Consider the following 25,974-nt stretch of genomic DNA (forward strand, 5'->3'; position numbering starts at 1 on the left):
GGGATGTAAGCATAATTAGTGTATTTTTGTTTAAATTAATAAAATGTTTTATTTATTTACGTTGCACTTTTTTTCTTAAATTTTTTCGTCCTCCTTTTCATCGTAAAAAAATTGGTCACGTTATTTATATGCTTTTATTATTATGTACATAGGATTTATGTACTCTAAAACATTTAAATGCCTTGCGAAGAGCGGTGGGAGTCTGGTTAGAAAGTGATAGTGGAGTTAATATGTGTAAAAAATGTAAAGAGAATGAGGACTTCAAGCATGTTTTGTGTGTCGAGAGCGATATCGTGAACGATAGTCAGAATGTAGAAAATGGCGGTGTGCTAGAGAATTGCGTGGTAGTGCCAGATAGGTGTGAGAGCGTCGCCGAAAATGTAAATGAAGGTAGAAACACAGAAAGAATGGATGATTTGATCGATAATGAAAATGGTGAAAGAAATGCGAGTAGCGAAATTGCCCGTTTGAATGGTGCCATACACAGAGCTAAAAGACAACTGGAGCGTATGGAAAAATGTGTGTTGAACGTACCGACAAATAACCGGCGGAAGTCTGTGACAGCAAATAATAGAATGTTCGCAAATGTCAATAAAATGAAGGAGCGAGTGCTGTATGGGGATTCGCTATTAAGAGGCGTAATAATTGAGAGTTTAACGAAGTCGTACCAGCCGGGTGCGAACATTAAGGACGTCAGCGAATCTATTCGACTGCAAAAACAGAGGGTGAAAGAGATGATAATAGTGGCAGGAACGAATGATTTGAAAGAGGACAAAATGGAAATGATAGAGGATGTGAGGGAGTTGTTTGAGGTAGCAAAAGAGAAGAGTGAGAGAGTTAGGATGGTGAGTATCTTACCGCGGTATGACAGTGAAGTGTTTAGAAGGAGGGCCATAATTGCCAATGACTTTATGCGTGGGTTATGCATGGAGAGTGGTGTGGAATTTGTGGATGTGTGGAATGAGTTCGATGGGCGAAAGGACTTATATAAGATGGATGGATTGCATTTGAATGGAGTTGGTGTACGGAGACTTGAAAGAGTGTTGATGAATGATGTGGAAGTGGATATACAGACTCAGGGAAACTAGATTTATTAAGAGAGGGGGGGGAGTAGATATGCAGACTTTAGGAGGGGAAGTTAAGTGTATGAATGAGTATATTATGCCCGAGCGAGTACGACGGACAACAAATCAGAATGGGATAGTTAGTATAAGGCATCAAAGAAAGGATGGAACAAATGGGCTTCTGCGATTCATGTACACTAATGCCAGGAGTATTAGGAACAAGAAGGAAGAGTTTTTGGCCATGGTTGGCACTTCCAGGCCACAGGTTGTCGGTATTAGTGAAACATGGCTGACAGAAGATGATAAAGCTAGTGGGATTGAATGCGACGGGTATAGCGTGTTCAGGAGTGACAGGGTGAATAAAAAGGGGGGAGGAGTGTTATTGATGATAGCTGATGATCTTCAGCCAAGTAGTATAGAAGTTGAACTGCATGATGGGGAAAAAAGCACATTTGAGGCTGTTTGGTGTGAGATAGAATCCAGCAGAACAAAATATACAATTGGGTGCTGCTATAGACCGGGTGATGGAGTGGATAGTGGGGATAGTATGCATAAGCAAATAGAAGAAATGAGTGGAAGGAGAGTAATTATTATGGGTGATTTCAATTATGGTAACATTGACTGGAAAGAGGAGAGGGCACATAGGAGGAAGGAATTGGATTTTATGCGGTTATTAAGGGACAACTATCTACGGCAACATGTATTGGAAAATACCAGGGGGCAGAGAGTGCTGGACCTAGTAATTGCAACCGAGAATGTGACTGTAATGAACATGACCATGTTGCCACCAATTGGTGAGAGTGACCATATGGTCATGACTTGGGAGGTGGCTAAAGGTGTCGAATTTACAATTAAGACAGGGTACATGTGGAATTACCGGGCTGGTAAGTATGACAAGCTTAGGTGTGTGTTTGGCTCAATGCCATGGCATGTAAAACTGCAAGGGCTGGATGTTGATAGTGCATGGGAGGTGGTTAAGAACTGTTTGCAGGAGGCAATGGTTGACTGTATACCAAGAGTCCGAATAATAAATCAAGTAGAGGTTAAATGGATGAATAACACTATTAAACTTGAGCTGCAAAAAAAGAAACAATTGTGGAGGGAATTTAAGGAGAAGGGTGACCATCAGGCGCAGGAACAGTATAAAGCTCAGGCCAGGATGGTAACAAGGGTGGTAAGAAAAGCAAAAGCAGATTACGAAAGGAAATTGGCCACGCAGGCTAAAGAGAATCCCAAACAGTTTTTTTAATATGTTGCAAGTAAAAGGAAAAATGCTCATGGTAGAATGATCTTAAAAAATGCTGAGGGTAGGGAGGTAACTGAATCAGTCGATATTGTGGAATTACTGAGCGAGCACTTTGCAAGAGTATATCATCCAGGTGGTGACTTTGCAGGAATGGAAGAACCAACAGCTTATACTGGAATTGTGATGAATGAAGTAGAGGTAACTAGTCTATTACAGAACCTCAATGTCAATACATCTGTGGGATTGGATGGTATACCAGCTCGTGTCGTAAGTGAAGTGGCCAAAGACTTGTCAGTGCCCTTGACCATTTTGTTTAATTTGAGCCTCAGGACTGGGTCTGTCCCAAGGGGGTGGAAAGAGGGGAAAATAGTTCCACTGCACAAAGGTGGTTCCAAGGCTGCTGTTGAAAATTACCAGCCAATCAGCATAACAGGAATCATTATCAAGGTCTTAGAGAAAATAGTCAAGAGGAAAATACAAGATTGGATAGAAGAAAATGGGATAATGTATCGGGGACAGCATGGTTTTGTGAAGGGTAGGTCATGCTTCAGTAACTTGCTCACGTATTATAACACAGTGACGGCTGAACTGGATAAGGGTAATGGGTTTACGGTGATTCTACTGGACCTTGCCAAGGCCTTTGACAGGATACCACATGGAATTCTAATCAGTAAATTGCAGCATATGGGAATGGAAATAGGGTTGGTGAGATGGATAGGAGGGTGGTTGACGGAGAGATATCAGAGAGTGGTTTACTCAGGAGTGGAGTCTACAAGACGGCCTGTGACTAGTGGTGTGCCACAAGGATCTGTTCTTGGACCACTGCTGTTTAATTTGTTCATAAATGATATAGGAAAGGATCTGAGAGGAACAGTTCATTTGTTTGCGGATGATGCGAAGTTGGGTAGGGCAATAGTGAATGCAGATGACGTCAAAATTTTGCAGGATGGTTTGGATAGATTGGAGGTCTGGGCTAAGGAGAATGGATGTCAGTTTAATGTGGCAAAATGTAAGGTTATGCATTTTGGGGTGAAAAGATTGGTGGCAGTTTACTGCATTGGTGGAATCGTGCTCCAGGAAATTGATGAGACGAGATTTAGGAGTGTTGGTAGATAAGGAATTGAAATTTAGGGGACACATTGCAAAAGTGGCCAAATCAGCTCATCAAATCACTTGGTTGCTGAAGAATACGTTGACAAGCAGAGACAAGCAGGTTATTGTTCCTCTGTATTGAGCCTTGATAAGACCCCATCTAGACTACTGTGCTCAGATTTGGTCACCTAGGTTTCTTCTTGATGGGGAGGAGGTGGAGAGGATCCAGAGGCGAGTGACCAAGATGATAGTAGGTCTGTGGAATGAACCGTATGAGAACAGGTTGAGGATTTGTGGGTTGCAAAAATTGGTTGATAGGCGGAGGAGGGGAGATATGATTGAGACATTCAAATTACTGAATTCTATAAAATTAATTCAGAAGATATTTTTGAGAACAGGGCTGGTTGTGGGAGGAATAGGGGAAATCCATGGAAACTGGGCAAAAGTGTGGTTAGTAAAGGTGTTAGAGCTGGGTTCTTTACTTTTAGATTAGTGAATGAGTGGAATGCGCTCCCTGAGTCTGTGGTGGATGCTGTGATAGTGAATGAGTTTAAGGCGAGGTATGATAGATACTGTATGAATGTCAAATAGTTGTGATGAATATGATTTGGGGCCTCCCTCGATGAGTCTAATGACTCCCTGGGGTTGCCCGTAATAATAGTAATAATAGTAATAGTAATAATAATTATAAATTTAATTATCAGTCTTTTATGATCACATACAATTTTTAAAAATAACGTACAAATAGAAAAAAATAATTATCAAAAATCAACATTTAAACTTACTAAAAAAAAAAAAAAAACAATACTCAAAATAAATAAAAACCAAACATCAAGCATGCTAAATCAACGAATAACTAAACAAAATGTCGCGTCGTCGCCTTGTCCGAACGCCGCCACAGTGCGCACTGGCTAACATAAACAATAGACAATGGCTGGTGGCCATCCCCACTCCACGAAAGTCGATCCCTTCCCTAGTGGCCAATATAAATATTACGTGCCGTTTCGCTGTGGCCACTATACTATTCCGCTTTGAAACTTGATAGCGACGTACACGTGCTAGCGCGTGATTGGCCGGCCGGTGAGAACTTGTATCACGCGCTATCGCGTGATTGACAACGAATGTGTTGGAAGTAGTGCTCGCATTTATGTGGTGGAAATAGCTATCATAGAAACATACGCTCCCCGTATGTTTCTATGATAATAGAAATACAGGTGAAAGACGAGTATTTTGAGCAGTTGAGTGAATTGATAGAAATGTAGAGATAACCAAGAGCTTGGGGACTTAAACAGCAGAACTGGTCAGAGGACTGTAGATTTAAGAGTTGGACCTTTTGGCGAGGATGTAGAAAATGATAACGATAGAAGTCTGATCACTTTGTGTGAAGCATAAGAGTGCCAGTTGATGAATTCATACATCCAACATAATGTTATCCACAGATTTACTTGGATTTAAGATCTATTATCAACCATATGATTACAAAATGACAAACACTGCATAAGGGATACAAATATTCACAGGTGCAGAATGTGACACAGACCACTATTGTTACTCGTGTAGATAATTGTACCTGGAAGGAGAAATGAGCAGGATTCAATTTGACAAAAGTAAACAAAGTAAAAGTAAAGTTATTATTCTTAGTCTGCATAATTGAGACTACCATGTTAAGAATAATAACTTTAATTTGCCAACATTTCAACCTTCATATTAAGGTCATCATCTGGCATATACACACAGACAAGCTACATTACAATTCAAACAATATGTCAAAATGATGCTAATTTGATCAACTGTTATTTTACAGACTTGACCTCTAGTGGGGGAAAAAAACTACAGCAAAGCTATATGCTATTTTTTACATGGTCAGGAAACAAATATATTTTAAAACAGCAATACTGGCAGCCTAATCAATATTTTAACATACATGTTTGTAATATTAAAACTAAGATCCTGGAATACTACAGTCCTAATTATAATGACCTCTTAAAAGAAAAGATAATGTTGGAAGAATATGTGCCATCCATATTCTTGAGAGTTTTAGATCATCATTATTGTTGAGAGTTTTAGACCATCATCACTGTTGAGATTAGGGTGATCGATTAGAATTTCACAGGCCTCCTTAAATTTGCATTCATACCAAATTTTGGTGTCACGTAGTAAACAGGTGCCTTTCCAATCAATTCTGTATAGAGTATCCAGAGCATGATCAGAAAGGACAGATTTACCATAGTATTAAATTTAACATGCTGTTTATGTTCCTTTTTCCAGATAGGAATTGTACACATCCAGTTTCACCTATACAAAACAAGTTACAGGTACATTGACTATGGATACTCTAGGGTGGGCCAGGGGAGGAAGGGGATCCTTGGAGAAGTTGAATGTTGCTGGAAAGTTTTATACTGCTATTATTTTCATGATACATAAGACAGCAAAAAAAAAAGTATCACCCCAGGAAAGGAAACACATCTGACTTTTGCAGATCTCAAAAGTTCTATGATTCGGTTTCCAATAGCAGACTCTGGTAATTGACGAGGAAAATGAATATAAGTGAGACCTCATTTAAGATCTACCATGATACAATGCTACCATGTTGCACTGCTTCATGTAGAGCTATGGGAATTGAGAGCGGAGACAGTCATTCACTGCTGTTTGCCAGTGATTGAGTGATAACTGTTCAGTGCTTTACAGTGGTAAAGATCAATGGATGTCTCAGGAGAGTTATGAACTGGTTGCCACCAAGACATAAGAGAAGATGGCCTCAATTTGCAAGCCAGAAGATTGCGAGAAGGTTCCCAAGGATGACTGTTCACAGCAGAGAAGGGGATCAGAAGGCAACTACTAAGCATGGAAATGCCTTTAAAAAGTAAGTATGAATAGGGGGTCCTAAATTTATCTACATAAAAAGAGTAAAATAATTGGCAGGTATACTGCATTATTATGTTTGTTTTGCATTAATTCCACACACTCAATGTTGCCTAACCTATAAATGAGATAATCTATAAGGCAGAATAGTAAATTGCCCAGAAAACATCATGTCTTCAGAATGATCTGAAAAAACCAGAAGAGTGAACAGGGAAATGGGGGATTAAAATTCGGTTTGGAGGAAAATAATACAGTGGATTCCAGCTAACTGGGCCACATAGGGACAAAATTTATTTTATTTAAAAAAAAATAGTTTTGAAGATCTTCTATCAATAGTAGAAATGATCACAATTGATCAAAATAAAAGGAAGCACAGCTTTTTTGAAAATTTAAATAATCTCAACTATTTTAGGTTTAGATGAAAGTGCTGCTTGAGCAATATAATCTATGGGAGGGAAAGAATAAATTAATAATATAACACCATGCAACACACTTATGAAGAGGTTAAGATAAAAAATATATACTCTCGATGTTTTTATTTTATTATTTTTATCTTTTTTTTTTTTTTTGTACTACTGGTTAATGCATTTATCTCAAATTGCAGCAAAGGAGAGTATCCTAGATCTAAATTTAACTAGCTTCATGCAGCCATATTTGTTATGGCTGAATGTGTTCAATGTAGCAAAGGATCCTAGGACCCAGCAAGTCCCATGACTTCTGCAACTGAGTCGCCAATTTTTCTCACTGACACACTTTGCATGTGATGGCTGATGTTCCCCATCTTCTAACTATGCAACTAATGGTGGGGTTCCACAAGGTTCTGTCCTTTCATGCACCTTGTTTCTTCCATACATCAATGACCTGCTTGAGTTGACCACTAATCCAATACAAAGTTTTGACAGCGCACTACATTCGTCCATCTCACTTGACCTTGACAAATCTTGGACCAAGCCAACCACCACAACTCACAGAGCAACAACCTCTGCAAGTCTAAATTATGATCTCCAAATTCTGATTTTTGTCGATGAGGCTTAGATAACCTTGTCGATTTCCACCCCTGCAAAACACAGTTCTGCATTATTTCCCACCAAAAAACATTATCCCAGACTTACCTTTGACAACACTGAAATCTCTTGGCAAGAGGAGATTCTCTTCTTGGGATTACTTTGACATCAAGACTCTCTTAGCATAAACACGTTGCAATTAGTACTTCCTAGGCATCCAAAAGATTAGGATTCCTCTTTCATTCAAGGTATTACTTTACCCCTAAACCTATTAATTCTGTACAAATCACAAATCTTCCCATCCATCGAGTACTGCTCGCACGTCTGGGGAGGTGTCTAAAAATACTTGATGCAAATACAGAAGAGAGTAGTCAGACTTATTAACAACTCACCTCTTACCAGCTCACTCCATGCACTCTTGCACAAGCATTTAGTAGCTATTGCATGCATCTTCTATAAATATTTCCATGGCAAATATTCATCAGAACTATCATCAACAATAATTCTCTCTCTCTACCAAATCCACTGAAACACATGCAGTTACCACCCAGCATCCCTTGACAGTCAAATTCCATACTCATAGAACAAGTTTTTCTTCCTCCTCCTTCATCCCTATTGCTGCCGTATTCTTGAAAAACCTTCCCTTCCATGTGTTTCCCAAGGAATACAATAGAGATGCCTTCAAATCCAATGTGAACAAGTTCCTTGTTTCTCAATTCTCTTTCCATATAAGGTACCAAAGTACTATAGGTTGACTAACCGACCTCTCATGTGTGGGCCCCAAGGGAATAATAATGAACACAATGCATCTATAAATATAACCAAAATCGCCAAAGTTTGCCAATGTTTGTGAAAACAAAACTTAACTAGCAACCAAGGCCAAACCAACAAGAAGTGTGCAAAAACAATTACATGAACACTTAGGTTTTACCTAAACTTCAGTATACTTTTGTAAATTGTTTTTACTTAAATTGTTTTCTCTCTAAAGACAATGATACAAAACCTGCATTTATATTCTAAGACTAAAAGATATTTTAACTTGTGTTATTTTTGGTCATAAATGTCTTCCTTGGTTATAAATGAAATAGTCACACTGCATACATACATATATAAATGCATACTTACATATAAAGCTTAAAAAAATAATGAAAAAAAAAATTCCACAAGTATACTATATTATGTTTAGTTTAATTTTATGCAAAAATATTTTATTTACCCAGAGACAAGTAATTTTGGTATTTCAGAACCAAATGTTTCTGCCATTTCTTTACTTCCAATGTTTGCAATACACTGAAGAGCGAGACTAACATGAATAGGATTCCTAGAAGATAGGTCATTTTTGATGGACTGAATTATAAGCTTCATAAGTTCATTGTTTGCATTCATTAAGACAGAGATAAATAAATACCCCTGAAATATAAAAATAACTGATTAAGAAACTGATGCATAATCTAATTTAGAATAATTTATGGAATGTAGCGATCAAAATAAAAAACACATCACTTGCAGAATTTATTAAAATTATTCCAAAAATAAAACATGTTAAAGAACTAGAGTATCAAATTAAAAAATTTAATACAGTCAGCAAATAGGAGTAAATTGAGATATTTAATATGGCCAGTAAAAAAAATTATAATAATAATAAAATAAAAAATTAAATACAAAGACAAAACGCATCATAATTAAGAATATATGAAATTGAAATAGTTGACTCACTACCGCAAATACTGTTGTGATTACCAAAAAAGTCAATTGGGGTTGTGAAAAGTACTATGCTATTCTAAAACTAGTTCATTACAGCAAACTACCCAAGATAAACTATTTCTGTGGTAAAATGGTTTGATATGAGAATTGAGTGTATAATAAAATGCTAACTTCTTATCAGAAATGTTCAAATTATAAATGAATCTTAAAACAGTGCACATAAGTTTTAAGGAATCTTAAAACATCAGTTGACCAAGTTAATATATTTATGACTCATGATTGTGATTCATATTAACAGTCTCTCTCTCTCCTTAATGATGTCCATGTGGTGTTCGATGAAATATACTGGAGTTTTGAATAAAATTCTATATAATTTTTGTTACATGTGTGAGCCATGAAAGTTATTTTAATACTAAATTTCTTCATGGCTTATTTACAAACATTACTAAATCATTTGTTTTTCTCCCTGTTGTCTATGAATTGAAGAATTTCTCATGAAAATAAGCAAAAATATTTTTGAGTTCATTTGTTTACTGCAGATAAAGAAGGGACTGAATATTGTACTTTCTGCTTTATATTATCTTCATATGTAGCTATGATAAAGGAGAACTGAAGAGGAGGGCATAGCAATGAGTCCATATGTAGACTGTACAGAAGGAATGATGTAGGATTGATCTGTGGTCTATGTTTGACAGAAAGAAGAATTTGTACAATGCTGATGGTTTTGGTGTTAGGTGTCTAGAAAGCTTTGGTCAATGAGCACGCTGAAATGCAAATTCAGGAAAACTTAACAATTAGGGTGGAAGCAAGCGAGTTTTGTGTGAAGGTACCCACCCATGAGGCGAGTGAGTGAGTGTGAGAATGACCAAGTGTGGAATCTAGTCTCTCAAGCAAAAAAACATTGAATAGGATAGCCAATTCAGGAAGTAAATAGAATTTATACACTTACTAAGAGATAATTACTTAAGGCAGCATATGATGGAAGGGACTAAGGGGTGAAAGGGAATTGGCTAAACTATGTTACATCAGTCCTTAATGTAGAATATTTAGGGCATTAGGATACATTATTATGATTACTAAGAGAGTCCAGGGAGTCAAAGACTCATCGAGGGAGGCCACATACCACACGCACCAGCTATCATAGTTATTCTTGAATTCATTCACACTGCTTGCACTCAAAACATCTAATGGCAATCCATTCCAATCACATACCATCCTAGGAGAGAAAACTCTAGCCCTCACCCCTCTCTTAGCAGCATTCATTCTCAGCTTCCAAGGATGCAATCTTGTCCTTTCCACACCCTCTAAATTGAAAAATTCCATCAATTGAAATCCTGTATGACCCTTTCAGAAGTTTGTAAGTCTCAATCATATCACCCCTCTTTCTCCTGTTTACTACTGCCTGCAGTCTACAAATTCTCAATGGCTTCATAATCGGTATTCTATAATTCTGATATCATATTTAACACTCTCTCCAATATATCAGAATCATAATGGAAACCAGGAAACCAGACCTGTGCACAAAAGTTTAAGTAAGGTCTTATCAAGGCCTTGATAAGAGGTAAAATGACATCCTTATGTTTACGTGTGAACGTTCATTTTAGATTACAATTATCTTTTGAGTTATATTTGCAATCTTTGCTACATTGCCCCTGAACTTCAACTTGTTATCTACTAACACTCCAAGATCCCTAGCTTGATCAATTTCTTCAAGCATAATCACACCAATATAATAAGACATTGAATATCTAATCATGCCAAAGTGAATAATTTTACATACAGACATTAAATTGACATCCATTTTCCCATTGTTAGGCCACCCCTACATTCAAAAAAAATCTTTTTTTTTTTTTTTTTTTTTTTTTTTTTTTTTTTTTTTTTTTTTAATGGTGGAGGTCCAATTTTCAGCCTGCCACTAGTCATTGCCTTTGTTGCTTAGAGGGGAGGGGGGGGGGTTACAACCCTGTTTGGATGTGCATTATGTAAATGAATGGAAAGAACTCTTGTTGGAGTGGAAAAGAAGATGTGCAAGAAGATTTTTAAAGAATGAGCAAACACTGAAATTGCTTATTTTGGCAAAAGTAGACAGTAACAGCTACTACCTTTAAGAAAGAAAATGCATGATCATGAAATAACAACACAGGTACAAGGGTGGTCTGAAAAGTTCTTGGCCTAAAAATAAAAAAACGAATTCATAATTTCAAAATTATTTTTATTTTTCAACATAATCTCCCTTAAGACTAATATATTTATTCCAACAATGTTTCAGTGCCATTATCTTGTCCCTGTAGTGTTTCTCAGTAAGATCAGCAAAATAGCCCTCTACAGCTGCAATCACCTCTTGATTCGAAGAAAAACGCTGAGCGAGGAAGAGTTTTACTTTTGGGAAGAGATAGAAGTCAGAGGGAGCCAAATCTGGGGAATAGGGTGGATGTTCCAACAATTCATAGTACAGATTCCTTAATTTTCCCATTGCCAAAACACCTTTGTGGGCAGGTACAAAGATAAAAGATGATTTTTTTTCTTCTGCAAACCAGGTCTTTTCTCATGAATTTTTCATCTAGTCTGATTAAAAGATCGGAATAATATTCCCCGGTTATTGTTTTACCCTTTTCAAGATGATTAATAAACAAAATGCCTTCAGCATCTCAAAACATCGATGCCATGACCTTTCCTGCTGATGGAACCAACTTTGTCTTCTATGGCGCTGAACAACCGGCTTCTGTCCACTGTTTTGACTGCTGTTTGGATTCTGGTATGTAATGGTGAATCTAAGTCTCATCCATAGTAATAAATTGACAAACAAAATCAGTTTTATTCTTGGTAAAATGTAGAGATTTTCATGCGAGTGCATTTTTGATCTGCTGTGAGCAAGCATGGTACCCATCTTGCACAAAGCTTTTTCATTTGCAATTCTTCATGCAAAATATATCCTACATGTTCTTTTGAAATGCCTAGAGTCTCAGCAATTTCACTCACTTTGACTTGCCGGTCATTCAATAACATACCATGTACTTGATCAATGATTTCTGATGTTGTTACACTTTTTGGATGTCCTTCACGTGGATCATCTTCAAGGCTGGTACGACCATGTTTAAACAGCAGTACTTTTTCTTAATTGTCGAAAACGAAAGAGAAGAGTGCCCATAAACTTTTATGAACTTTGAATGAATTTCTTTTGCCGTTAAACCTTCTTTTACAAAGAATTTTTATAACTGCATGATACTCAATTTTATCCATTTCAAGGGATACAAACAACACTTTTGCTTCAGACAGCTGTATAAAACAAACTACTTGATAGAATGCCTTGCAATTTCACATGGATGCTTATGACAGATGTACCAACTTAGAAAAAAAAATCTTGCTGATAGTATTGCCATCTATGGTCGAGAACTTTTCAGACCACCCTCGTAAATACTCTTTCAGTTTTTTTTTTTTTTTTCCCCCAAATGCTTTCTTAATTTTTACTGCTAGTACAGAATGAATACTGGTACTTTTTTTTTTTTTTTTAATAGAAAAAACCTCTGTGTGTGTGTTTCAGCCTACAATTTTCAGGCTGAAATATACAGCCTTTGAATAAATATTATTCACATATTTTCCTGTATTTTCATTGAATAGAAGGAACTGTTAAATTGGGAATGAATACAATTCACTAAGGAATGTTTCATTCATAATTTGACAAGTTAACACCCTTGAAAAGGATATGCTTGTATTTTAGTATAAGTTGTATATAGCATGACAAATATTGGATACCGCAATTAGTGTAAAACTAGTGAATATTTCCTTGTAAAATACCTACTAAATTGTATGTTAGACAATGAATTTGTTATATACATGTTTTCTGTTAGAATTGATATAAAAGAATTACTGTGTAAATTGCATATAACAAACTGAGATTATAAGGTCAAAGTACGCAGGCAAGACACTGATTAGTAAGTTGCCTCAAGCAGTCACGCGAGCATATGGCACGTGGCGACCTAAGTTTTCGGGGAAGACGCTATGAAAAGGCAAGACCCACGAGTGCAAAGGAACAACGTGTCGGGTGAAAATTTAGGGTTACAAGGAGTCCCGGTAGGGGGTTGATATAAAAGGGCTGGAACCCCCCCCCAGAGCTTTTTGTCTGGAGTCTCTGACTTCTCTCTCGGTGGCAGTAGTCAGAGATGTTGGGTTGTGATTAGAGGGATCGCGGATTCAAAGCCCTACGACGAACAAATAGTGGATTTTCGAAGCAATGGGCAACTCCGAAAAGATAGTGGCCAGGTAGCTTGCCTTATGGATGCAGAATTGCTAAGAATATTATAGGCATAGATGATCGGTATGCAGATTCCATGAGGACCAACCTAAGCTGACAGGAAATTTAGCCTTAACATAGAGGGAAGAAAATGTTTGGAAGGAAAGGAATCCAAGAGTCGAAAGGACAAGCATGAGGACTCCTCGAGTTCGGTATAGTAAACCTTTAATCAAGTAATGTGAGAGAGGAAGGTAATTGTAATTTAAGAATCTTAGACCTTCATAAAGTTTTGAGACTATCTAAAATTAAGACAATATTAATGTGATATATTAATCGTAGTCAGTGAGCAATATGTGCTATGTGTTATAATTGTACTTGTGTTGATTGCTAGCTATGTTTAAGAGCTGTAGAGATGTTTAATCTACACAGCTTGATTAACACCTAAAAGTCATTATTGATTTTATAATCTAAGAATGCGAGCTTTGAATCTTTGAACATAATGTTTTTGTAGTATTAATTACTGTGTGATGTATATTGATTAATTTTACTTTGTAATCTAGTAGTACAATGATAATTGAAAGTTCTTTCTTCTGTATGATGATCATTATGTTAAATAAACCTTTTGCTCTTATTAATTTGGTTGCCTGTGTCTAAGAATCTGATGCACCACTCAAATTATTCGGATCTAAGCGGGAGATAATTGTTAATTAAGACCACGACTGCAAACATGGTTGATTATAGAAGGTATTGATAATTGTTAACTTAGTATACAAACAGATTAGATTAACCACGTGCATATCTGAAGGCTCACTTCTTGACTGAGAAGTTTTTTTTCCAATCTAAGGGTTCTGGGTGGCGCAGCGGAACAAATAAATTTTCCCAGAACCTTAAGAGAAGTTAACTTCAGAAGCTTTGTTACTAAGAAGTTGATTTAACCTTGAGACAATCTCTTTGTAGATCAGACTCACGCACGTGATAATCTGAGGGCAGAAGTATATAATAGGTGCTGCTGAGATAGAACAAATTATTCAAGAGATAGTTAAGTAAAGGAGTTAAAACCACATTAAGTAAATATTACCTATTATTACGACGACACAAATATAACAGAACCATATGGCACAAGTATCTTTAAAAGCATAAAAACAGGTTGGATGATCAGGTAAACAGACATATAATGTATGCCCAGAGATGCGAGACCATTTGATACTTCTGCGCACGTCAAAAGAAGGAGAATCCATTCCGATATTAGGGTATTCAATGTGTTTCACGAGAATGAGTGTTTATTATTCTACATTAGAAATTTAGCTTTTCTTTTATGAAAATTCTAGTTCTTAAAGTGGTAACTATTTTGCTTGTACAACAGTCGGAAAATTTATGTATAAACCACGTGACTTCACATGTTGGTGGCCAATTCATGCATCCTTTATTTCTTTCTCCCCTTCAGCATGAATTGATTATTTTTGGCACAAAGCCAAGATCAGTTCTTCAAAGTGTGGGTGTACAATACATGTTATGAATATAGAATTTACAGTACATGATTTGAATAGGCTGAAACTGTGAGTGAATGATAATGACCACCAATTCAGAAAACAATGCACTTTAACATGATGAGATTTCCAATATATTGGTAGGATCATGCTTGGAGAAACTCATGAGTTGAACAATTATAGCTTCACGGTGAATAGGAATTTAAGATTCAAAGATCACTTAGCAAAAAATTGCAAATACAACTCTGAGAATAATGCTATGTTGAAAAGGAAGATGAGATGAAAAGAACATTGACATGCAAGAATAAAGTTGTTTTGTCTCTTTACAAGACCTTGATACGTGCATATCTGGACTACTGTGTGCAGCATTGGTGTCCTGGATTCTGAAGGGATAAAGAAGCTAAAGATGGTGCAGAGAAAAGTTACAATAATGATATCACAATTGTAAAAGGGACATTATGAGAACAGATTGGGAACATGCAGACACTAGTAAATGGAAGAAAGATATAGGATATCAGATGAAAAAGTTTTTCATTATATGGAAGATGTGGAGAGGATAAGGGGACATCTTTGGAAGTAAAATTTGTGAACAGTTAAAGAGATGAGGGCTAAATTTTTTCACTAAAAGAGCAGTCATTATTATATCACTCAGTAAGGAAATACCTCTGTAGTTCTCACATTCAGTTTTATTTCCCTTTTTATATATGGGTACTATGAGAGCTCTCCTCCAATCATTGGGAATTCGGTCCTCTGTCCAGGCTTTCTGAACAATGCAGTGCAGCCACTGTAAGACTTTTATACCACCATACTTCAGCATTTCTGGGCGACCTGGTTGGCTGAGTGGTTCAGCGTATCCACTCTCCAGCCAAAAGGCTGCAGGTTTAAATCCCATCGTGGGCATGGATGTTTGTGAATGTCTGTGAAAATACCAGTGGTGATGTTGGGCAGTAGATGGCATTATTGGAGGTGATAATGTTGTGGTTCGTTGTAGTTGGTGGATTCAGTGGTGGAGACAGAGAGCTGTTCCCTCGATGAGTCTTTAGACTCCATGCAGGTGTTATGTAATAATAATAATAATTTCTGGTTGAATATCATCTACTCCTGCTGCCTTTCCACATTTCAAGCCTTTGATGGCTTTTTCTACTTCAAGTATGGATATGCATTCCTGACTGTATGCCTGTTGACTGTTTTTTTACCACTGTGCTATCACTGCTTGTTTCATTTAGCAATTTTTCGAAGTAATTATTCCATACTTCAAGGATATCTTTTTCTCCAGTTTTCATGTTACCTTTATCATCTCTAACTCCTTTTACAGCACACTCTTTCCTCCATTTCTAAGCTTCTTCAACAACCTCCAGAATATCTTACCACCTTCTTGATATTTATTTTCTATGTTCTTGCCAAATAACTCCCATGACTTTTGTTTAGCTAGTTTTACACAGTATTTAGCTTACTTACATTTGTCTCTGTATTCTCTAAGAGCACAAACTGACTTATTTGCCAGGAACTTTTGATACACTTTCTTCTTTTCCTTCACTGCCTCTTTAACTTTATTAGATTAGCCTTGTATTTAGTGTTGAATACTATGGCTACCCCTTCTTTTCCTTGATTGTTATTGCCTGAATATAACATTTTGTATTTATTGCTCAGAAAGATCTCACCAGATTTTGTCGTTTTTGTTTCAGTCACCCCCCTATTATGTCGATCTGGTACTTATCTAATTCCTCAGCTAGCTCCATTTCTTTGCCATTCAAGCTTCTTATGTTGATAGTACCGATCTTTAACTCTGGTGATGTTGAGTTGGGGTGTGTTTTCAGATTTGTTCCAGTAGCTGACTTTTCGCTGTTCACCTTGGTTCCCTGGCAAAAACAACGGGGACCTTGTTTAACCAGGCGCCATTTGCCAGAAACATTTCATATGCTTTCTTCTTTTCCTTCACTGCCTCTTTAACTTCCTGTGTCTACCATATAGTTCTGATTTTTCTATCCTTGCAGACAACTTCACCACATGCCTCTCTAGCTAAATCAATCGTGGCTTTCTTCAAGGCTTGCCACTGAATCTCCAAAGTTTGATCCCTGTTCTCAAACTCTTTCATTTTTTCTTCAATAATCTTTGTGTATTTTAGTCTACAGTTCACATCTGAGAGCTGCTCAACTTTTATTCACTTTAAAACTTTCTTACATATCATTCTTTTCAATATGAAATTCAATTTTGTCCTGCTCAAGACTAAATAGGGATCACTTCCAATTTCAAATCCTCTGTACACTATGGTGTCTTGCACCAGGGAGAAAACATCACTATCAACAATAACATAGTCAATGAGACTTTTCTTATTCCTTGCCTCTTCTCTCCATGTGAATTTGTGCACATTTTTATGTTGGAACATAGTGTTAGTAATAACCAGTCCATGTCCTGAGCAGAAATCCACAGGAACATGGGATGTTATATACACCTGCGTACTTGTAGAAGGCAATGCTGTCCTTAGGAGATCTTAACATGTGTCGTGTAGTTTTAACAGGTTTGAAGGCAACCCTGATGTTGAAAGACCTCATGAGTTTGGGAATTTTTGTTGAAACTGAGCCAGCATAAGCTATGACAATGGACAATGTATACTTCTTGACCGGAGGTTGTTGTTGTTGTGGGTTGTTTCTATGGAGAATCTTTTCGATTATATTTTGATTAACCATTGCTAACTAGAGCAAAAAAGGTTTCTACCTATCATCTACCTATTTTATCAACCTAAAACCAGACAAAGGAAATGCAACAGTTATTTTGAACACTAAAGATTACATAACAAAGATCTGTGATTTAGTTTCTGACACATCTATCTATCACAAATTAGATGTAGATCCAATCTTGAAAAACCAAAAGAGAGACTAATCTCCTAATATGTAACATGAATAGATGTCCTTTGGAATTGCAACGAAATCTAAAATCTTTACACCCATTACCACCACGCTTATATGGTGTGCCAAAAGTTCACAAAGTTGGAGTTCCGCTGCGTCCGATTGTCGACGGCTGAAATTCTCCAACATATCTACTAGCCAAATACCTAGCCAGTCTTTTGAAAGATAATATAAAGAAATCAGACTCTTTTATAAAAAATTCTAAGCATTTCACTGAATAATTAAAGGTATTAACATCTCAAATACAGACATATTTGCAAGCCTAGACATAGTGTCATTATTCACAAACGTACCAGTCGAAGAATTTATCAAGATCATAGAAAATCTCTATCCACATGACATAGCTCAGCTTTCCTGCCATTGTCTCAAATCAATCTATTTTAAAGTAAATAATATAATGTATGAACAACTTGACGGCTTAGCCATGGGCAGTCCCTTGTCACCTCCTTGCACGGATCTGTTAATGGAAAAACTAGAAGCTGATATCCTTTCCAAAATAAACCCAAAGCCATTAGTCTGGTGGAGACAGGTAGCCGATGTCTTCATTATTTGGAAAGACACAGAAAATGCATTACACGAGTTCCTTAAAAAAATAAAGTGCTTTCCATCAAAAAATTAAGTTCACGTTAGAGCTGGAAAATAACAATCAATTACCTTTTCTAGATATACTAATAAAAAAACAAGAGAATGGACAAATCAAGCTCACAATCTACCGCAAACCTACAGACACTGGACGTTATCTACACTTCAAATCTTCTCACCATCATGCACAAAAACTTAGCATTATACATATGCTTAAAAATAGAGCACAAATATTATCTCAGAAGAAAAAGATCTCCTTGATGAACTCTTTCTCATATCTAAAAATCTAGTTAGCAATGGTTACCCAAAAAATATAATCCGAAAGATTCTCCATAGAAACAACCCACAGCAACAACCTCCGGTCACGCAGTATACATTGTTGGATCGTAGCTTCTGCTCAATCAAGTTTTATCGTCTTGTAGTTCTCTCGTGTTAGTATTTAACTAGTTGTAGGCTGATATATCATCTGAACATAAAGAAAATTTCTATTATACTACGCCACTCTATGTTCTGAATTGCATGAGCAACTTTGATAAATCAACCGTCAACTGTACCAGGTTATTATAAAGCTGATTTTAGGCCAAGGTTCTCACTATTAAGCAAAGCTCCCGCGTTTGGTTCAAAATATCTAATGAGCGGTTCAGTGAAAGAAAATCAGGCAAACTGTAGATTGATCTTAGATAAAAAAAAAAAAAACATTTAATGCAGTGTCACATATAATTACATCATAACACAATGTTCCAACAGGGACATTACAATTAAACGAATATAAAATTCTCATTAAGTAACTGGTACACTACTCAGCTGAGCTTAAACTTTATAATTAAATACTATATTAACAGATCTTATTCTTCTTGTTACAAAGAACTTTTATCACAACTTCACTCTGACCAAAATCCTTTTTAATTTTTATTTTTTAAAACAAACATTAAATATCAAATCAGTTCAAGATATTCAGAAAGAATACAACTCATGAACCATCAGACATTCATTTGTAATTCTCTAAGCTCAGTCAACCAAAATTAGTTCTTGTAAGTTCGAGATTCCTAAATTACAACAAATAGGCTTCTCAATATTCTCGTTCAGTCAACGTACACTTAATTCAACAATATAGCATTTGTCACTTGAAGAGGAAAAAGTCTTAGCACATCACACATTCAATCTTGACTCGTTGAATACAGCGACTAGGAATAAATTACTTTTGGCGGAATTAATTTTCGTTACTTCTCACTAAGTATAGTAAAGGTAATCTTACCAGGATATAGCTTCATCACATCATAAGGAGATCAAACAACATTTTTAAAGTCCTTGCTGACTTTTACTTTGTAGTAACACAAACTTAAAAGAATCTTCTATTTCTGCGATTGATTTATAGACTCAGGAGAACATAACCTTTTTGCACTTGGTTTAAATTATCTACCCATTTCTTCCTTTTCTTATATGTATTATCCTATGTCCTGCACTTTTCCACTGCTAGGTGTTAGGAAGTTTTGGTAGAAATCCAACTCCGAAAAAGGCAAGTTAAAATGCCAAGCAATTCCTGGTCCTTTCTATTCCGTTTTTGGCACATCAAAATCCCCCTTCAATCTCTAGCTACCGTTCTCTTCACTCCCCAACTCATTTCTCTTTTTTACTTTCCTTTTCGTGTCCACGCGTTTCTTTTTCCCGCCAGTAACTGGTTCTCACCGGTTTAGTTCACATCGAACTTGCTTTTCCCTTGGTATATGGTAATTCACGATCCAACACGTGCTAGGAGAAATTTGCATGATTTCTCACAACAACCAATCAAATGATATCACAAGGAATCTTCTGGATATATTAAAATTACATATATCACAGTTTCTTATATTACTATTAAAGGAATAAAGCAAATAAAATAAATGACACTTTAATACAGAACCTTTTCATGTCTATGATATACCCTAAAATTACATAAATAAAATTAACTAACAAAACTCAAAAGGAATTACATGAATAACATTTTACAAGCAAGAGACTAACAAAATAAATTTAAATAAGTCCTGCTTATGATAGGGTAGATCATGTTAATTATGAATTAAGTATTATTAATTATAAATATCTTCATTCACAATTTAACAACATCGTCCATTGTCATACCTTATGCCGGCTCAGTTTCAACAAAAAGTAGCCAAACTCATGAGGTCTTTCAACATCAGGGTTGCCTTCAAACCTGTTAAAACTACACAACACATGTTAAGATCTCCTAAGGACAGCATTACCTTCTACAAGTAAGCATGTGTATATAACATCCCATGTTCCTGTGGACTGAATTATATAGGCCAAACATCAAGAAGCCTAGAAATCCAAAAAAAGAACATATAGGAGATGTCAACAACAACAGAACAGAAACCTCAGGATTAGCCCATCATTTCTTGATTTTGAACCACTCCATCGATTGAAATAACAGCTCCATGCCTTACATTGAAGATTTCGGATGTAGAAACTTTAAAGAGGCAGTGGTACTCCGGACAAGAGATAATCTAAACAGAAATCAAGGCATAATACTGAAAGACATTTGGAAAAGCTTATAAATTCACTAAGCCTTGCAGAATTTAATTTCGCAGAAAACTATAAAATGCGATTAACAAACAATGACTAAGACTCCATGCTCCATGCTCTTGATGTTACGCATCAGTTTCAATTTTCATTAATTTAACTTTGTTACTCCATTCTTCTTTTTTTAGTAGTAAACTTTAGTGTACCTATTTTCTTGTCCTGAAGAAGCCAGACAGAATTAGCTGCCAAAACTTGCGACAACTGTATATTTATGAATAACTATGGTCTACTAATAAATTCAAAAAATCTCATAATTGATTATACTTTCCTTACAATATAATTTCATTAACAGACTAACCCAGTATTTTATAAATACAAAAATTAAAATTTGCACAATCTAATTAAATATTGTAGTGCATCTACAGTCTGTTATTTACTGTTATTTAAAAAATACAATTATCTTGCAAAGACAAGTCAAAGATTGGATCATGTGATTAAGTGCATCATGAAAAGTAAGTCTGGCTCCACATCAAGTGCTACCTACTTGGTTTCGTGAATTTTATGATTCATCTTTCCTGTTAAATTATTGTTCATGGATAATTTATATAAATTTACCTTTCATAATGAACAATATATGAAAGAAAATATGAAATGGGTTGTAATTAGCTGTGTTGTGGCATACATTTTAAATCCACATTAAAGGATAACATATTTCCATATAATTACATGTCACGTATAGTGAGAATTAAAGAATGCATTACTTCATTTTGGCCAACATAACATGTAGTTTGTTTTTAAAAAAAAATCATCCATAACAATAATTATATAGAGTAGACCAGAGATACCTTGAACCAGTAAGACTTTTCTGTGGCTAATAAATTTGAGTCATTTTTCTGGGGTCCTGAGAACAAGAATAACAGTTGGTGTGCTGGATGGTATGCATGACTCCTTGACAGTCGATAATGATAATAATAATAATTATTATTTCTTATTTATCATTCCTTGTTTTTGCTATCAACATTCTCAAAACTTGATGGAAGTAGTAGTGCTGCATGAGGCATGTCTTTTTGTTTTAGTAATTATTGGTAGCATTTTGCTTGCTTTAGACTGTGTAGGTGAGTGTGAATGTCGCTTTCAAAATCTAACATGCAATATTGTTTAAAAAGCATTTTACATAGCACTGATGTATGAGAAAAATGGCAATCAAGGCTCATTTATTTACTGAGTTTAACATGAGGGATTTAGTAGTGTGATGTAATGTTTGTTCAATGTGCTCATTGCAAAGTCTGAATGCTTTATAGTATGAAAGTGAGTGGGGGGGGGGGAGAGAGAGAGAGAGAGAGAGAGAGAGAGAGCAAGCGAATGCTGGAAATGTTTCATGTGCAAGTGCGAGAAATGCAAATCATGTCAAATGCAAGGGAATTAAGTAACAAATACCGAAGATATAAGGCAGAATAGTGAAAGTGAAGAGAATGTGATGGAAAGAGAGAGCAATAGTACATGAAATATGAATGAGAGTATCAAAGAAGTGGATGGAAATAATGTGGATAGCGAGGTGACATTGAGGAGAGAAATAGTACACTTTTTGCAGTCTTTCACAGGACAAAATGTGAGATCAAGAAACTTGAAAAAAATTGCCATGTGACACAACAGGAAGAAGAACGAAAGAAAAAGTGAATGGGATGTATGAAAGAGTGAAAAACTGAGAGCAAGGAGATAGTATTGTATGGAGATTTGACAAGAAGCATACTTAATGAAAATGTGATGAAAGCTTGTGTTCCAGGTGCGAAAATCAAGGATCTTAGTGAACCAGTTAGTTTGTAGAGGAGATAAGTGAAAGAACTGATCATTTTGACAAGCACAAATGATCTGAAAGGTCATCTTTCAAATCATTCCTGCTTGCCAAAACCATCAACACAAACAGAGATCAAAGAGTTAATGATAGAAATGAAAAAGTAGAGTGAGAATGTAAAGACTGAACCTGCAGCCTCCAAATGATAATACTGAATTGAAAAGAAGGGCCATGATTGCTAATGAGAATACTGTGCAGGATGAATGGTGTGCAGTTCATAGATGTATGGAGTGAATTTGATGCACGAAAAAAGCTTCTATATGGCTAATGGACTGCAGAGTTAGATGTTCGGATGGGGAGGTGAGGTGAGATCACTGTTTAGTGAGAGGTTGGACGTGCAAAATCAGTGAAACCAGAAGTGGTGGGATGGGGGGAATGAATATGTGCAAGTTCAGCTACTCCTAGGACAAATCAGCAGGTGCACTGAAAATATTACACAATCCCAAAATGCAATTTCAGAGGTTACAAATCTAAATGGACTGGCAATGACATTACACAAAGGTAAGTGTGTGCCAAAGGGGATGTTGAAATGCATGTACATGAATGCTAGACGTATCAGAAGTAAAGAAGAATAGTTTATGGAACTGGATAGCATGACTCAGCCAAATATTATTTTCATTAGTGAGATCTGATTGACAGAAATGATTTTTAGGAAAATTAGAGAAAATAGGACAAAGGAGCAATATTAATGATGACAGTTGGAAGTTTTTTCACTTGGTTATACTATAAATTAAAGATAGCAAGAAATTATATACTTGGTTTAATCCTTTATCTAAGTGTAAGCAAACAAAGTTTGTGCCTGAAATATTTTCAGCACTGGGGCAACTTGTAGAAGGAAGCTAAGACTTCACATCACTTGTCTTGGTATCCCATAATGCAAAGCACATCTCCTTGTAGACATGTATAATGCTATGCATTCTAGGAAGGATCACTACCTAGATCAGTTTCGACCTTTACTGAGGTCTCTTCAATGGGAGAAAAAATACTTCAGGAGCAAACTTTGTTTGCTTACACCTGGATAAATGATTAAACCAAGTATATAATTTCTTGGTATCTTTAATTTACAGTATAACCAAGTGAAAAAACTTCCAACATCTTTCTCTAATTCAGAGCTATTTAATAATAAGGTGTGACACCTTTTGGCAACTCGTATATGAAAATACGAGTTCTGCATTACTTCAATTTATTCTCCCACCGAAGAGACCAGAGACCTCAATAAAGGTCAAAACCAGTCTGTGCAGTAACTCTTCTCATAATGCAGAGCATTATACATGTCTGCAAGGAGATGTGCTTTGCATTATGGGATACCAAGACAAGTGATGTGAAGTCTTAGCTTCCTTCTACAAGTTGCCCCAGTCCTGAAAATACTTCAGGTGCAAACCTGAAGTATTTTCAGGTTCTAATCTCTCTGGATTAGAGAAAGATGTGGATACCATGCTGATACATGGTATCCACATCTTTCTCTAATCCAGAGCAATTGATAATAAGGTGACACCTTTCAGCAACTCGTATATGAAAATATGACTTCTGCATTACTTCAACCTTAGTATCATCTCTTAGTCACTATCCAGACTAGTTTTGACCTTTATTGAGGTCTCATCAGTGGAAGCCAGACCCGGAAATGATACCAAGGTTGAAGTAATACAGAAGTCATTTTTCCATAGACCAATAGTCCAAAGTGTCATCAGAGTATTAAATTTTAATAATAAAGTGTGACACCTTTTGGCTACTTATATATGGAAATATGACCTCTGCATTACTTCGACCTTGGTATTACTTTTGTGGCTGCCACTGAAGAGACCTCAATAAAGGTCGAAACCAGTCTGGGTAGTGACCCTTCCCATAATGCATAGCATCATACATGTCTGTAAGGAGATGCGCTTTACATTATGGGATAACAAGAGAAGTGATGTGAAGTCTGAGCTTCCTTATAGGAGTTGCCCAAGTCATGAAAATACTTCAGGTGCAAACTTTGCTTGCTTACACTTGGATAAAGGATTAAACCAAGTATATAATTTCTTGGTATTTTTAATTTACTGATGACAGTAAAACTTCAACAAAAACAGTAGTTAAGGAGGATGTTAGGTCTGAGGAAGTTGGTTGATTTCAGTCTATCTGGTGTGATAACCACCAAACAGGACAAAATCCATTGTTGGTTGCTACTATAGACCAGGAGGACAGACAAAGATGTGGATACCATGCATCAGCATATAAGTGCAAGCTGAGAAATTGTTATGGGGGAGGAACTTCTACAATAGGGACAGACTGGAGGGGAGAAAGGGCATAATTACTAAGGGATAATTACCTGAAAACGCATGTCGTGGAAGGGAGCAGGGGATTAAGTGTTGGATTTGATAACGATTCTGGTAGATAGTGATGAGTAACCAACACATAAGGTATTATTTTTCAGGAAATAACATATACTAAAATATTAATTAAAATAACTTTAATTAATACTTTCCTATATTTTGGCAACACTACATTGCCATCATCAGGGATGACAAAACAATGATATGTGCACATAGGCACTAGCACTGCATTACTAGGACAAATGAAGCTGAAGAAAGGCAACCAAAGTCAGATCTAAAATGGTGCCACCCAGTGGGGAAGACTGGATGGTCTTGGCCATTGGTCTGAAGATCTGAGGATGAGAGCTTTCCAAATTTGGGACAGTCTCATGCACCCAAATTTGTTAAGATTTGGAAAGTTTTTTAGAGTTGAGGCAGATTCAAGGAATAGCCTGTCATATTTGTATTTGCTGTGGTGTAACAGAGTGGCCTTCTTCCATCATATCTATCCTGTGATGGGCGTCCAAATCATGATCAGCAAGTCCTGGATTGGCTGTAACTAGATGTAGTCCTCATGTTCAGAAATTCTGATACTGGCTGTTCTGCCTGTTTGGCCATAGTAGGACTGTCCTAGTAGTATGCAGTTGTAAAGTGTCCTACTACAGTGAAACAGGCAGAACAGCCAACATCAGAATTTCTGAACACAAGGACTACATCCATTTCCATTACAGCCAATCCAGGACTTGTTGATCATGCTTTGGACACCCACCACAGGATAGATATGCTGGAAGAAGGCCACTCTATTACACCACAGCAAATACAAATATGACAGGCTATTTTCCATGAATCTGCCTCAACTTTGAAAAACTTTCCAAACCTTAACAAATTTGGGTGCATGAGACTGTCCCAAATTTGGGAAGCACTCATTCTCAGATTTTCAGCCTGATGGCAAACACTACTCAATTTAGCCAATTAAGACTCCAGGCACAACTTTCTTCAGCCTCAATCAGCAAATGTTAGTGCCTGTGTGCACATTTGTGATCCCTGATGATGGCGATGTAACGTTGCCAAAATATAGGAAAGTATTAATTACAGTTTTTATAGTTAATATTTTAGTATACTTGTTATTTCCTGAAAAA

General features: G+C 36.4%; 1 protein-coding gene across 1 annotated transcript in view; it reads right to left on the minus strand.

Moving 5' to 3' along the window:
* LOC150105884 (AP-2 complex subunit alpha-like) overlaps positions 1-25,974 on the minus strand; it is a 383,042-nt gene that overhangs the window by 311,247 nt on the left and 45,821 nt on the right. The window contains exon 5 of the mRNA XM_090393652.1: positions 8,485-8,678. Within this exon, the coding sequence (XP_090249778.1) occupies positions 8,485-8,678 (194 nt within the window). The remainder of the gene's footprint in view (positions 1-8,484; positions 8,679-25,974) is intronic.

The sequence above is a fragment of the Typopeltis vanoorti genome, chromosome 6, assembly GCF_054136105.1.
Source record: "Typopeltis vanoorti isolate ZY-2024b chromosome 6, IOZ_Tvanoo_1.0, whole genome shotgun sequence".
In the NCBI taxonomy this organism is placed as follows: domain Eukaryota; kingdom Metazoa; phylum Arthropoda; class Arachnida; order Uropygi; family Thelyphonidae; genus Typopeltis; species Typopeltis vanoorti.